We start from the raw sequence: 16,804 nt of genomic DNA on the forward strand, positions 1-16,804 counted from the left end.
ATGCATCTAAAGGCACTGGCTATGTTTATCTGTTGGTGGTCAGTTATGTCTACTGGTAGGTGTGTGTTGGGGAAATATGCTCAGTTTTGCTACTGGCTGAATCTTGAAAAGGGAACCACAGCAGCTGCCGATCTCCCAAGGATCATGAAGTTCACTGGATTCAGTTTCTTTTAAGGGGCATAATTTATGTTGACCTTACAATGGCTCAAATTTTCCTTATCTTGAGTTTGTGCCTTTTTTATTTTTTGGGGGGAAGTATTACACCTCTATGTGTTTACACTCAGGATTTTTTTTCAACAATGTTTCTACAAATACTGCAGTGTTATACATACTATGAAGCAAACGTGGTTTTTCTTCTTGTTCTTTGTCCTGGTTTTTTCCCCCAATTTTTAAATATGGTCTGTGTTTTTCTCATTGCAACTTGTTATTTTCTTATTACTATGGGACAGTGGTGTTTCTTTAAAATCTAGTTGTTTCCCTTTCCCATTACATTATTACTAATCTAATGACTAAATAGAGCCCTTCATAAATATAGGCATTGGGAGAGATGCTTTAATTTTTTCTTGCATAAATTTTGTTTTGTACAAAGAAAATAGCAGAATTCCTTTTCAGAATATTTGGTGTTTATCAAAAATAACATCATGTCAGAGGTTTTGTATAAGTTTATATATTTATATGTTCAGAATTTCCACATGCTAGAAACACCAGAAAATTATGTTTATGGTGACCTATTTTCCTGTTCCTATTTTTCACAGGATGTTGGCCTCATTATTCTCATTTTATTACTGATTACTGCAATACAGAGGGATTACTTTCTTCTGGCAATCACTCACTGATGAAAAGGAGGTGATGGTGTGTGCAGTGTAGGAGGTATCTGCCCAGGAGTCATCTCATCAGAAATTGTGTTTCTTATTTTTATGTTCTGTGACTTACCTCTTTTCATACTACTTAGCACTGCACAGAGACTAGTAATTTGCCCTTTAACTCTGCCTGGTTATTTTGGAGTCTTTGCAATTTGTTTTCACGCTTGGACATGGATTGCTGTATGTCTTTCAAAATAATGTTTATGAAAACCTCATCTCTGAAGCTTGTATTGTTGGGTGAGCTGTTTCAATGATTTCACCTCATAAATCTGTGAGAGTTCATCTATATATATGAGTCTACTTTGTTTCCATTTATCTCTGGTCTTGCAGAGAATGAGACCCAAGACAAAAATTTCTTGGAAGTCAAAAACATTGAGGAGCTCAACTAGAATATTCCTTTTTTGAAGTGTTTTTGACTGAATATAAGTTATTTGAACCAGAACCTACTCTGAATTTATGGATGGATATGCAGAGATTAAAAGCTATCAATTCACTGACAAAGTGCTTAAGATTTTAGTTCCTCAGAGAGTGGATGAATGTGTCTGCAGAGATGGATACAAATCACCCCAGATTCCTCTACTGACATGACCTGTTAGGAAAGAGGGTTCGACCACTTCGGAGTAGAGGCAAAAAATTGTCATTTACTAAAGGGAGAACTGGATTTAAATAGGGTTACGAGGGAAGGTACTGGAAAAAGGGGAGGATTTTGGGAGGAGCATGCAAATACAAACCAATGGAGGGAGAATAAGGGCAGAGATATCCAAACAAGGGATTACTAATTAATTAGATACTGCAATGCAGCATTTTTGAACTAATCACGAACAAGGGTGCGAATTTAGGTACCAAACACTGAGGGACATGTGGTAAACTAACAATCAAAGGGATATTATAAGGCAATAACACTTCAAACATTCAACATTAACATCAATGATGAGTATAAAGTATTTTAACAGTCCGACTCATTAAACAAAGGTAGAAAAGGTGCATTCTTCCGGTGTTCCAAGAATCTCTTTGCAGATTTCTATATTTGCCTTCCATTGCTCATAGACACAATCTTCCACAGCACACCTCTCCTGGTCTCCCACACTTTATCTGTAATCTGAGTTGCCTAAACAGAGCCAGCTTTAAAGTATGCTTGGTTGTCCATGGGCATATATTCTGCTAAGAGATAGGGATATACGCAGAAACAAAATGCACATTGGCGTGGTCATAACATTAACCCAGCCCTGGGTAAAGGTAGAATGATCCACACGTAATATGTAATTTAAAATGTTTGAAAATACTGTCATTTAAGGTTTAGATGCTTCTCTATGAAAGGGTATACACTGTATCTTTTATTTGTTTGTCATTTAGCTCTTCTCTCTTTGCCTTGTCTAGGATTACAGGCTATTTCTTTGCGAACAAGGCCAGTGAAGTCCCAGTTTCATAAGAAACCTCTATGAACTGCTGAAATATGAGCAAACTGATTGTTCTGAGAATTGTTGTTCCTATTGATGCCTTAAATACTCCAAAAAAAAAATACACTTATTATTGCCATGTTATAGTTCCATTGAGTGTTTCAATACTGCATAAACAGCCTTTTCTGTTAGGTAATTCCTGGAATGACCTGTTAGTAGAAGTAAACTACGGCAATACAGGTATGAGATCTGTTTATCTTATTTATTCATTTAAAGATAAATGTTTTAAGGATAAAGCATCAAGATTCGTCCACGGACAAGTTATATTCTACCATGGCATGGATGAAGACTGCATATCATTGGCATCCTGAAGTCAGTTACAATTTATAATCACTATTGTTGCAATTCCAAATTACAGTCCTCACCTGCAAAAGCCAACCTGAATACAATGGTTTTTTGATGTAGAGAATTGTAACCTACAGAAGCAGATCATCTCAGAGAACTCATGTTTGGGTGGTTACAGGCAATATTTTCAAAAGTGTGCATGTGATTTAGGACATTTAGGCTGTTATTTTTCATCAGGATTAGACTCCTAAATCATATATATGTGTTTACATAAAGTAGCTTTACCATTCAAGACAAGCATCCTGGCATGTAGTTTTGGTTTATTTATTTTTACAATTTGTTTGAATTCATTTAAATAAGCAATTCATGCGGTAGGGAGGTAGAGCTTAGATCCTAGAAAAATCAGTCAGGGATTTCTTAGCAACTCAAATCAATAGTGTGTGTTGAGTCTGTTGAGACTAGTCAAGCATTTTTTGCTACAACATGATAATCCAACCTCGAAAGGTCTTCCCTGAAAGTGGAGGTTGCACTGGCATACTGTAACATGTTGTTTTATGTAGAAATCAGAATGAACTGATTAATATCTAGAATTGTACTAACCTATAAATTTTGCTAGGAGTTAGTGAGAGTTCCTCTGATGAATTAACCTTTTGATCTCTCCACTCAGCAGTAAATCTCTTTATAAGTAGGATTAGTAAAAGTTAATTTACTAATATTGCAGGAGTTTACGTTTAATACTGTCAGAATGGATAAGCAAGACAGTTTAAAAACACAGAATCCTTGAATACACAACATTTTTGACTAACTAGTTATAACAGAAGTGTGTATATTTTTAAACTACCAGTTGCACGGAATCAATTAAATTCCTTTTGTGTAATTTAATGAATAAACCTGTTGACATATTTAAAGCTGTTTAGTCAAACTGAATAATAGAAGAATGTCAAAGCTGGATGTCCTGTAGCATTTAACCTTGCAGGAGAGAGCACAGTGTGTTTTCCATAGTTTTCTAAGTTGTTCCATAGGCTTTCATAAGTGCGAGAGAAGGATGTCGCTGAACTCTGCTGTGTAAGTGTCACAAAAAAAGCGTCCACTTCTGTGTAAAAGCCTGAGGATAAGAGTATGTGACAAATGAGTTCTCCAGGTAGTATGTAACTTTGTAGCAAGAGCAATACAATCAAAATTAAAATAGGCATGCAAACTATATTTATTTATATCTGTTTAATTTTCCAAAAAGTACCTCAATGTGACTATTGAAAAACAGAACCAAACAAACCCACAAAAAAGAAAAACATAGTTGTGAAATAACTATGTAACACAGAACAGATCTTCCTTGCATTTAAGCAGGGACATCAAGATTTCTGTGTCTTTTTCTTGAGTGAAATACATCAGACAGTGCATCATACTGGATGCCTAATGCAGGACCCATCCAAGCTGTCCTACTCTATCCCTTTTCTCTATTGAGACCAATTATTTTAATAGAGTAAGTCAAGTATAGGGTAGGATAGGACAGAATTAAAAACAAAACAAAGCAAAACTAAAAAAAAAATCACCTTCATATCAGACTAGTTTTCCCCAGAAAATTATTTTTTTTGTGCTATTGAGTTCATTCTCATAGATCCCAAGATTCTTGGTTTCACAACCTCCTGTCCTCTTGAATAACTCTTTTTTCCATAACCACAGTTGTCAAGTACACACAGTACCCTCTGGGAATAAATTCAGGTCAGTACCCACGAATGAAAACGAAAGACAATCCAGCAAAACCATGAATATCAGAAAATTTTCAACTTTTATCTTTTATTCTATTGGTTCTTGAATTCAGTTAATATTGTTCTGGTTTCAAAGAAGATTTTCCTTCATTGTTTTACTTTGGAAAGACACATTAAACAATTATTAATAACTTAGAATATATTTCAAGTCCAATCCTGAAACACAGTTTCACAAGAAACTTGAAGTATTAGTCTTTAGTTCCAGTTTGGAGTAACAAGTGGGCACTGATCTCCTGAGTTTTAAACTTTGTTTTTTATAGAGTATTTCCTGAGGAGTTAGGAAGTTCCTCACTAGAAGCTAGGGTTAGCATAAGAAGTATATGGAGTTTCGCCTGCGGATGGATGAGGAACCAGCTGAGATGGAGGGCAGGGATTGGTGACATTATAGTGAGGGTCTACTACAGGCCACCCAACCAGGAAGACCAAGCAGATGAGACCCTCTACAGACATATAGGAGAGGTCTCATGTTCACAAGCCCTGGTTCTCTTGGGACACCCTGACAACTTTTGAAGGGACAACAGAGCAGGGATTAAGCAATCCAGGAGATTCCTGGAATGCATTGATGTCTAGAATATGATGAAATTTTTTTTGTCATATTTGATCTACATTAGCATGAAGTACATCATGTTCCTCCTCACAGCTTTTGGATTCCCAGGTGGAGCACTGCTTTTTTTGTGAAGTAAATCTTAACCTTGCTCCTTCTTAGTCAATATGTTGATGTGCATATTTAACTAAGTTACTATTCAAACTTCCTTTTATGGGAACTCTTTCAAGTTTTGAGGAGGAGATTTGAATGTGTCTAAACATTATGAAGTGTTTACTTTTAGTTGTGTATTTTACCTCTGGGCTGCCATGTAGGGAGTGGTTGGCAGTGTGTGACTGAATGTGGATGTAATAGGATATAATGCTAACTGCTGATAGTGATATTTCCATACAACCTGATGATCAAAGAAGACTACAAGGAGTTGGAAGCCAATATGAATTTCTTTCAGGCTGCAAATTAATAACTGAGGCTAATCTCTTCAGTTATCTCACTGTAAAGTCTTTACTAAAGATTCAAAGAAAACACAGCTAGTGACAATAACTGTATCCTTCAAGAAATTATGTACTTAAAGCCTAAAATTAATATGAAACCTATGAATATGGAGATGGGCAAGTAGCACAGATGTTGTTAAAACACCACCAAACTTGGAAAAGTGTTGAAATTTAGGAAGATGAAGCAGCTTGGATTCCCAAACTGAAAGCCTGTGAGATACATTCACTGTCAAAATAAAATCAGTAGGGCATAGTCTTTGTATTTCGGACCAGTGCAAGATCTCATTCTAAAAGTGCCCAATTATAGCTCACAATCTGATCTTCCTTTCTAGTATAATGAGTTCACAGCTTCTGATAATATGGACAAGTGCTCTGTGCCTGGTCTTGCTGCACACACTATCCTTCCCTTTTGGTTTATCTAGTCTACCATGCATTTCTCCTTGATGAAGGGGCTGTGTCACCCACAGTCTGTCATGGTCACAACTTCTTACTGCTTTGAAAAACAACAGTGAAAACGATTTTGCATAGCACTTAAAGTATTATAATCTAAACCACTAGAGGTTAGAGAATTGTGTATTCTTGCAACTCTGAGATGATGATTGTTAGGAAGATGACTGCTTTCAAGAATCCTAAAAATAAGAGTTTATAAAAAGACAAAATAACATAACTTATCCTTCTCACCCTGTCTACAGTATGTACTGTATAAGCAAATAGCACATCTGGCAGCTGACAGATACATTTTTTTCTGTTTTTAATTATATGTATTTTCATGAACAGGAAATGTCTGATTGCAGCATATGCTTCTAATGACATGAATTTTAAAACAAGTGTTTAATACTTTGTCATCAGAAAATCTTGCATGACTGATTTGGGACGGGTAACACCCCCAAAATAGAAGACCTATTGAAATTTGGTCTTACATATCTAAATCTGTTGTCTGAGTAGAGCTGGATTTGTAAATCTTGTAGACGTTGCCTGCCTATTTCATATGCATTTTCTTTTAACTCTTTCACCTGCATTTAGAACCTAGTAAAAAAAAGGCGGGTTTTTTTCCGATGTCATTTAGTCAACAAAAATTCAATATTAAAGTTTGATATCTAGTGCATTTTGTTTTTTAGGTCAGATATTCAAACTTTATTGTCTCAATATCTACTATATAATCTTCATAAAGCCTAATTCATCACATAATATAAAAAATAATAAACCAGCGTATTCACTCACTTCTGTATCCTTGAACAAAATCTTATTAAACATTGACAAGCTAATGTTTATACAGTTTCTAGTACTCAAGATGAATGATTTAGAAATAGCTTATTTCTCTACACTGCATTGTGTCACATAGGTATATTCCTACATAATGGAAAGTTTTAAATACTTGGATATGAGGACAAAACTATATCAGATAATGAGCTAAAGCGCTTGATGTACATGCTAGTATTTTGTACTCAGCAAAGCCAGCAAGAGTCAGTTCCTATTTTTCTGTTGAAGGATAAGTCATTTCCAGTTAAGCCAGTTTTAAGACCTTCTTCGCGGCTCTAAAAAAACATTTTATTAATAACAATGAAACTATCACTTTAAAAATAGAGGCAATCTTTTCTGAAATCCAAAATTCTAAAGTGAAAGGTCCTTAATCTGTGTTAGTTATGTCAAGAAGTCAATGAACTCTGACTAGCATCTGAACCCTGGGATCCTTAGATAAATTCTCTACTGATGTCAATGTTACTGAAGTCAACTATTACCAGCTTTCAGTTACAGGGAATGTTTTACTAGAAGAGAATTGATCTTTGCTTGAAAAATCAAGACCATCATATTTCTCTTTAGAATTTTAACACAGCAAGGACTGAGTAGTAGAATTATTGTTTATATAGATATAAACATTGTATATAAACAAATATATAACATTGATGCAAAGTTAGTAATAACTTTCAGGGTCTGGTTACGTGCCATAAAGTGTTACTTATTTCTTAAAGTGCAATGCTCTTTTCAAGTACTTGTAAACATCCCACTTCTGGCTGCTCCCTGGGTGCTGTTTTCTCTGCTGTTTGTCCCGCCAGAGCTGGTCACTGGTGTTAGATCTGCCGTGGGGGATGGACACCCTGCTTCCCTTCTCCCGGTTGCTGCCAGAGGAGAGGCCCGTGGCTGAGCTGTGGGGTTGCCAGCTGGGCATGGGCGCCCAGAGCTGTGTGGTGAAGGAGGGCAATGACTTCTTGGAGCACCTGGTGCTGCTGAGAATGATAGGCTTGGGGGTTGATGCCAGGGACAAGCTGCATGTGGTGGCTGTGGACTCCAAAAACGCCTCCGAGGAGCGCAGGCCACTGCCCATCGCGACACTGTGGAGCTCTGTGCTGCCCATGATCAGCCCCAAAGCTCTGGAACTGGTCCCTCCCTTCACCGTCGTGCTTCAGTGTGGGGCTGGGCCAGTCTATCTCAACAGGCAGTGCATCACCCTGGAAGATGATGCCAGCTCTGAAGCCAAGGAGGAAGAGTTCTAGTAGGAAGAGTTCTTGGAGGAAGACGCAGGAGATGAGGATGACGATGGGGAATCATAGAACAGGGGCAGATCAGAGACATCTGAGTGGAGCTGGTGTAACGGTGGGGACACCCATTGCCAGGAACTGCCAGTGCCCTGTGCCAAATGCAACGGATCTTTGCAGAGGGACACAAACTGTCTGGGCTTTGAGTGTCATTCCTTGTCTCCTCTCCTGGCCCCCTCCTTTCCTCCCATATTTGCAGAAGTGCTTTCTCCCCCCCCTTCCCTTTTATTGCGATAATAATAGGAAGTGCAGATACCCTGGAAATAATTTAAAAAAAAAAAATACAAGACAAGAGGGCATGGTCTCAAGTTGTGCCAGGGGAGGTTTAGGTTAGATATTAGAAAGAATTTCTTTACAGAGATGGTGGTCAGACATTGGAATGGGCTGCCTAAGGAAGTAGTGGATTCTCCGTCCCTGGAGATTTTTAAAAAGAGACTGGATGTGGTACTTAGTGCCATGGTCTAGTAACTGCAGCAGTAGTGGATCAAGGGTTGGACTTGGTGATCTTGAAGGTCCCTTCCAACCCAGCTGATTCTATGATCGTATGATTCTATGATTCTATGATTCTTCTGACTGATGTTCCAGTATTTCAACTGATGCCTTTGAATTTTTAGGATATTTAGCTTTTTGTATATTTTAATGTAACTGTATAGTCTGTCACATTTCAGAATAGTAGTTAACACTTACCAAACCCTATTCCCCCATTTCACATGGAATTTTCTAAATTATTTATGCTTGTTTAGGCTCCTTTCAAGGTGTAGTGGTTTAAACCTTGTTTTCCCCTCAGAGGCTAAGAAAAGTGGTAACCCCCAAGGGGTGGAAACCCCTGGAAGTATGAAGTCCTGTCCAATGGGCGCTCCTGCAGAAGTGTAAACATACCACAAGCAAACGGAAGAGAAGAGTTGTAGTTTTGGGGTTGTAGGTGAGGTGGCCATGTTGTAGAGCCACAAGGAAAGGGGCCCGGAGCCCCTCGGGGCCTCTGGGGCCTCCCAGCCCCGGGCCGGGGGAGCTGCAGGGACCTGGAACAGCATAAAGCTGGGCTAGGTGCCTGTAGTTATGCCGGGAGATGTTTTCTCCATTGCGGGCAGTGGCTGGAGAAAGCAGCAGCCGGTACTGACCGGAGAAACGGTGGCAGAGAGCCAGAAGAGATAAGACGGAGCAACAGAGACATGCAGCATCGCAGAGAAGACTTCTGGAAGGAGAGCTGAGGAAAAGAGAGCCCGCAGCAGAGTTACAGAGTTCTGGGGGTAAGAACTGATACCAGACCCCCCCAAACTCCTTTGATTCCTCTGAGAAAAAGAGGGAGATGGACTCCTATTTTGGAGAGCAGTTTTGGACATGCAGCACCAGAGACAGAGAGAGAGAGAGAGAGAGAGAGAGGAGCTGAGAAGCTCAGAGCGTTCTGGGAAGCTGGAACGGGACGGAGAGGAATGTGGAGGGGGGTGAAGCCCCCCCCCCCCCTACTGCCTTGAGACAGAGCACAGAGCTCTGAAAGGGGAATTTGAATCCCCTGAAGAAGGGACTTTCACGAAGATGCCCCTGCATTTCGTGATATACCTGTGGTGACGCGAGTCTGGTCCCTGCTGGCAGCCCACAGGTGAGGCCTTCGTTTGGACCGAAGGAGAGCCGAGGGGCTTGGAGACCTCCTTGTGTGTATTGAACAGAGATCCAGCTACAACAATCCAGTTACTGCTGCATGCATGAGATGAGGAGACCTGCTACCTTAGAAGAGACTCCTGCTTGGGACTGGAAGAGATCTGTCCTTCTTTCCCTCCTGGACTTTTATTTGGAGGGGAGAGGAGATCTGATCCATTGTAAATACTATATGTCATGGTAGAGATAATTGTGATCGTGTGTATAATGTGTTATAGTATTTATTTGTACAGTCATTGTAATATATTCCCTTTCCTCCATTCTGAGTCTGGTTGTGTTTTGTCTGGAAAAACCCATCTCACATTGGGTTGAGATGTGGGAGGGGGGCTAGGACTAGGGAATTAGATTTTGGGGCTATCTCAAATCATGACACAAGGCCAGACAATAGTAAATACATTCTGTTTAAAACATACGCACCCCAGGACTGAACAAGATACCATCACAATCAAAGCAACCTTCAAGTCCAGAACCTTGGAGAAGCTTCAAAGAGAGTACGTGCCATAAAGAAGAGGAAGATGAGGAAGAAAGGGGTCTTGGGACCCCCTGACTCAATTCTGGAGAAGTATGCCTGGGGGGTGCATAGTTCTGGGGTTGGATGGATAATGCTATATAATTGTAGAATCACTGGGCGACTCTATCGTACTCCTCACACCAGAATGCCTTTATTAAAGACCCGTTCTATATCTTAACTCTACTAAATTAGCCTGGTGAGTTTTTTGGCTCCCAATTTTTTAGGCAACAACAAGTACTAATGTCAGTGGAATATCTTATTTCTCAATGCATTTCAGAATCAGGGTCATTAAAGACATTAAATCCACCAGCTCAGTTATTAATGTGGTCTTTTAATATAAGCAAATTAGGACATCAAATTCAAGGGCTGGTGGTGGGATTGGTGTCACTTTAGTTTTTGTATCAAGCAAAGTAACTTCAGTGTTGAAGTTACCCCAGGAAACAAGTACTTATATGAGATAAACGTATTGCTTTGACCTGTTATTGTAAAATACCTGTATCTATGTCTTATTTTAAGACATGGCAAGGCACCTCTACTTTTTTGTAATTTTTAAGATAATTCACCATAATCTTCATCTCCATTTTGATAATTTGTTTTTTATTATTCTTAGCAGTCTTTCCCAATATATTATTCATTGTCTGCATGTGATCCACATTGGATTAATATCTTACTAATTCTGCATGCTCTAATGGTTTATTAAAATCCATGTCTCCCTGCAGCACTTGAGTAGCAGCATTTTTGAGAAAATCTTGTGTTACACTGAAGAGGAGATATGTAATAATTTACCTTCCTTTCTCTTTGACTAATATTAAAGGTATTTAAGGGAGGGAGGGGAAAGGGTAATTGTGAGAGTGAAGAAGAAAAGAAAAAGAAAGACAAGAGACTATCTTTTATATAGACCCATATACTAAGGCCATATATATATAGCATAACTTAGTTAACATAATGTTATATAACATAATGTTATATAGCATAACGTACATATTATGTATCTCTTTATATATCTATAAAACATGTATATATAGAACAGATATATATAGCGTAACTTAATTTCAAGAGTTCTTCAGCAACCTACATTATACAAAATGTACGAAATAGACTGGGAACATAAAATCCTACATTTTAGTGAGAATAATTTGTTTTACAGAAGTTCCAAAGCAAATCAAACCAAAGCTCTGTCTAGTTCAGTATTCTTTGTCTGATGTTGCATCATATGTTTAAGACAAGTATAAAAACAAGGCCAAGTGTAGTTTAAGACTTCCTTTTGCATATGCAATCTTCACTAGCCAAGTTTTGTGACCTGAATATCGCACTCAGCCAACCACTGTTTGTAGTTATCAATAATATCCTTTTAATTGAAAAGGTCTAAAACTATTTGAATCAATTTATACTGCTGGTATCAAAAAGATCTTTGGTAAAGAGCTTCACAGTTTCATTAAGAATTATATCAAAATATTTTCTTTGGTTTAATTCTGCTACTGAATTATTTCACAGAATGTCATAGAATAGAATGTCATAGAAAGAATGTCACAGAATAGGATGTCATAGAATAGAATGTCATAGGATGTCATAGAATATCATAGAATGCCATTAGAATAGAATAGAATAGAATATTTCAGTTGGAAGGACCTACATTGGTCACCACTCTAGATTGATCACCTCTCTAGGAATCCTGCTCCAATATTTGACCACCATCTCAGTGAAAAATTGCTTCCTAACGTCCAGTCTGTCTTCCCTTATGCAGCTCTGAACCATTTCCGTATGTCTCTGGATAACAAAGAGAGCGTCATCTCCCTCTCTACACCCCCTACAAAGGAAGCAACAAGGTCACCCCTCAGCCTCCTTTTCTCTAAACTAGACAAATCCAAAGTCCTCAGTTGCTCCTTATAGGACATTCCTTCCAGCCCTATCACCAGATTTGTTGACCTCCTCTGTACACATTCAAGGACATTCACATTCTTCTGACACTCTGGAGCCCACAACTGGACAGAGAGCTCAATGTGAGACTGCACCAACACTGAACACAGTGGGATGATCCCCTCTTCATCTGGTGATACTGTGCTTGATGCACCTCAGGATGTGATTTGCCCTCTGGGCTGCCAAGGCACCCTCTTGACTCCTACTGAGCCTGTTGTCAACCAGCACTCCTAGATCCCTTCCCACAGGGCTGATCTCCAGTCACTCCTCTCCCAATTTATACTTATGCAAGGCATTACTCTGTCTTGGGTGCAGGATCTGACATTTTGACTCATTAAATTTCATCCCATTAAAAATTTCCTACTGTTCCAACCTATCTATATCCCACATATACATTTACCTCATCAGGTCAGAGGGATCCCATAAGGCCCCGACATACTTTATCTCCCAAAGGCTCTTCCAGTCCTACAGTCAGCTATTGGTATATTGGTCTCACCTGTTTCTACCAAAGTCTTCCCTCATTTCTGTAAAGGTTGAAGAAAATGTTACCTGTGCTCCTAAATTTTTTAGCATTCTTCTCAGGGCTCTGAAGTCTCTTTTGATTGACCTCAGACTTTTAATTGTAATGTCATTTGTACATGTGTGAAAGAGTTTGCAGTCTTACATATATCACAAGTTATTTCGTAGTTCTCTGTTGTACTTTCCAAGCTAAAAGATTCATGCATACTTGTATGTATATAATTATTCAGCTTAGGGAATTCAAAAGCCACTTTTCTATTTCTTTCTTAATGTTTAGACTTCATATAACTTGCCAAATTAAGCCAAGAAAGACAAGAGCTGATCATCCCATACTTCTTATTTAGAATGCTTGAACAACAGAATACGAAATGGCCTATGCTACATTTCTGTCTTGTGTCCTAATTGCTGAATTATTTGTGTGTTCAAAGAATCATAGAATGGTTTGAGTTGAAAGTGACCTTAAAGATAATCTAACTCCAAAATCCTTGCCATGGATATGGACACCTTTCACTAGATCAGGTTACTCAGAGCCCCATCCAGCCTGGTTTTGAATGCCCCCAGGGTTGGAGAGTCCACGATTTTCTGGGCAGTATGTTTCAGTGTTTTACCATCCTCACAGAAAAGAATTTCTTCCCAATATCTAATCTAAATCTGCTCTCAGTTTAAAGCCATTGTCCTTTGTACTAACACTACACATCCTTGTAAAAAGTTTGTCTCCATCTTTCTGTAAGCTCTCTTTAGGAACTGAGAGGTCACAATGACATCTCCCCAAAGCCTTCTCTTCTCCAGGCTGAATAGCCCCAGTTCTCTTAGCTTGTCTCCATAGGTAATCCAACTCTCTGGACTTTTTCCAACAGGTCCAAGTCTTTTTTTGTGTTAGGAGCCTGTGTTGGCTTTGTGTGGCCAGGTTTTGGTAGTCGAGGTGGAGGTTACAGTGGTGACTTCTGTGGAAATTTAATAGAAGCTTCCTCCATGTCTGGCAGAACAAATGTCAACCAGCTCAAGGACAGACCGGCTGCTGGCCAAGGCGGAGCCAATCAGGAATGACAATAATGCCTCTGTGATACCATGTTTCAGAAGGAAAAAAAAGAAGTCACCGTGCAGATGTAATTGAGACCAGGAAAGAGTGGAATGACAACATGTGAGAAGGAACTCTGCAGACTCCAAGGTCAGTGGAGAAGGAGGGGAAGGAAGGGGTCCAGGCACCAGAGCTGAGGTTCCCTTGCAACCCATGGTGCAGCCCATGGTGGAGCAGGCTGTCTCCACTGCAGCCCATGGAGGTCCACAGGTATTCGGAGATGCACATGAAGCCCATGGAGGAGACCCACACTGGAACAGGTGGATGCCTGAAAATGGTCTGTGAACCTGTGGGAAATGTGTGCTGGAGCAGGCTCCTAGTAATGACCTGCAGACACATGGAGAGAGGAACCCAAATTGGATCAGGTTTCCTTGTAGGTCTTGTGACCCTGTGGGGGACAAATATTGGAGCAGGCTGTGCCTGAAGGACTCCACTGCATGGAGAAGTGACCCACGCTGGAACAGTGAAAGGAGAACTGTTGCCTGTGGGATGAACTTATGTTGGAGTTCACGGAGGACTGTCTCCTGTGGGAGGGACCCCATGCTGTAGCAGGGGAAGGGCCCTTTTCAATGAGCAGTGGCAGGTATAACGTAGGATGAACTGACCATAACACTCATTCCCCATCTTCCTGCACTGCTGTGGGGGAGAATGTAGATCTGGGAAGGAGGGAGGGGTGGGAGGACGGTGTTTTTAAGTTTTGGGTTCACTTCTCACTGTCCTCTTCTGATTTTGTTAATCAGAATTAATATCCCAAAGTTGAGTCTGTTTTGCCTGTGATGGTATTCAAGGAGTGATCTCTCCTTTTCCTTATCTCAACTCAAGAACCTGTTGCTATATTTCAATCCCAGTTGTGGGATTGATAGAGCAGCTCTGGTGGTTGCCTGGCACCCAGACAAGATAACCCTCCACAGGACCCCAGAGCTGCATGCAGTACTCCAGGTGGGGTCTCACAAGAGCAAGAGGGGGAAAATCATCACAAACACCCCCATTTGTTTTCTCCCCAAGACTAGTCTTGATCTGTTCTCTGTCTAGTATAGTTACTCTTGGGACTGTCCTGGCCCATGTTGCAGGACCTTTCACTTGACCATGTTGGATTTTATGGAGTTTGCACAGGCTTGACAAGGTTCCTCTGCATGGCATCCCTTCCCTCCAGTGTGTTGACCGCACCACTCAGCTTGGTGTTGTTGGTAAACTTTCTGAGGGTGCACTCGATCCCACTGCCTGTGTCACCAACAGAGATGTTAAAGAGTGCTCGTTCCAATACTAACCCCTGTGGAATACCACTCATCACTGCTTCCCACTTGACCATCAAGCCTTTGAGCACTACACTTTTAGCGCAACTGTCCAGACAATTTTTTGTCCACTGAATGGTCCATCTACTGACCCATGTCTCTCCAGTTTAGAGACAAGGATGTCACAAGGGACGGTGTCAAATGCTTTGCACAAGTCCAGGTAGATGGTGTCAGCTGCGCTTCCCTTGTCCACCACTTCTGTAACTCCACTGTAGAAGGCCACCAGATTTGCCAGGCACGATTTGCCCTCGGTGAAGCCATGTTGACTGTCACCAATGACCTCATTATTTTCCACGTACCTTAACATAGTTTCCAGGAGGAGCTACTCCACCATCTTACCAGGTACTCAGGTGAAACTGACCGACCTGTAGTTACCCAGGTGTAAGGTAAACATACACAGGTATTCTTCCCAAGAATGTCAAGGCAGGGGAAGGATAAAAAAAAATGTTTATTTCAAATGCAAGGACCACTTTTTTACTATGGTGCACACATCAGGCCCTGGGGCAAAAGGCAAAGCCTCTCCTCCTCCAAGGTTTTTGTATCTTCTCTCTCTCCTTCCCACTATCTCTGACCCAAGGAGGCCTTGTACATGTCTGTAAATGTGTTCTCTCTCTGCATACCAGAGAGCAAGGCTGAGAACTTCTCTTGCTATGTGGGGGGTTTTGGGGGGGGGGAGAAGCATTGAAACTGCCTTTGAGAAAGGGTCACCACCTTAGGCAGAAAGCCTTCCTAGCGAAATGAGTTCTAACTTCCCATTATAAATTCTTCTAGAAATGTATCTATTCCTACACAAGGTCTTCTTAATTTCCCTTTTTAAAAATGGGAGTTATATTTCACTTTTTCCATTCTGTGGGAAACTTGCCATGACTTCTCAAATATGATGGAGAGTGGCTTAGCCACTTCCTTGGCCAGTTCCTTCAACTCCCATGGACTTGTGCACTGTAAGGTTCCCTAGATGTCCTTGAACTCCTTAAACTTCTTAAGGAAGTTTTATAACATTTTTTATCAAAATTTTTTTTCTCAATGAACATTTTTATGAAAAAAATATTTCTATGAAAAACACAGTGTGAACAGAAACAAAATATGAAATAAAATTTTTGCTAAAACCTTCTCCTAAGCAAACACTAACATCTTTGATGAAAGGTTAAAAAAATAATTTCTTCCATTTCTTTTTATTCTTAATACTTTCTTATTGAATTATAATCTGATTTTTGGATGTCTAATTTGTTATTCTCAAACAACTCAAGAATATAAAAGACCAGAAAAATAATTTAAGGTTAGCCTCTACTCACTCTAGTTCTCTAGTTTGTACCCAAAACATATGACTGGGAGTCTGATTTCTGCACACTAATCCAAAATCTTGTAGCAGTTAATGAAATCTGATAGCTACATATTATTTTAATGTTTTAGTGGGTGTGATATGGAATTCATATAAGTGATATTTGTATCAAATAAACCTTGTCACAAATACTCAGAATGATTTACCTTTGACAAATGTCCCACTTACATGTTCTCAACTTGTCTTCTGTACTGAAGAAAATGTTGATCTTTGAAGAAGTATGTTTTGACTATGTTAGTCTGACTGCAGTCATAACCTACAGAATAGCAATATTGTCACTTCACTGTACTTTCATGATCTGAAGTGTTTAATAATGTGATTGCAGACTGGTGTTCAATTCTCTTTTTCTGGAGAGATAAATCCAGTTGCCTATTGGCTGAATAAACAGTTTTAAGTATTTATGATGATTCTGAATATGCAGTGAATACAGTGTTTGAAATTTCATTAAGGTACTTTTCTTAGAATAATCTGTTAGAACTTAATCACCTAGTGGAAACTCTGACACATTTGGATCATATTAAATACATAAGTAGACAAAAACCTCTTTGCCTTGGA

The 16,804-nt window shown here is 39.6% G+C and overlaps 1 protein-coding gene across 1 annotated transcript; it reads left to right on the forward strand.

Moving 5' to 3' along the window:
* Positions 1-7,493: 7,493 nt before the first annotated feature.
* Positions 7,494-7,898, forward strand: LOC113954590 (nucleoplasmin-like). The gene has a single exon (XM_027659121.1). The coding sequence runs from the start codon at positions 7,494-7,496 to the stop codon at positions 7,896-7,898; it is 405 nt and encodes a 134-aa protein (XP_027514922.1).
* Positions 7,899-16,804: the final 8,906 nt, after the last annotated feature.

The sequence above is a fragment of the Corapipo altera genome, unplaced genomic scaffold, assembly GCF_003945725.1.
Source record: "Corapipo altera isolate COAL_440 unplaced genomic scaffold, ASM394572v1 52, whole genome shotgun sequence".
NCBI classification, from domain to species: domain Eukaryota; kingdom Metazoa; phylum Chordata; class Aves; order Passeriformes; family Pipridae; genus Corapipo; species Corapipo altera.

What these genes read in the sequence shown, in the direction of transcription:
- LOC113954590 (XM_027659121.1), top strand. Translation starts at nt 7,494, where the DNA reads ATGGACACCCTGCTTCCCTTCTCCCGGTTGCTGCCAGAGGAGAGGCCC.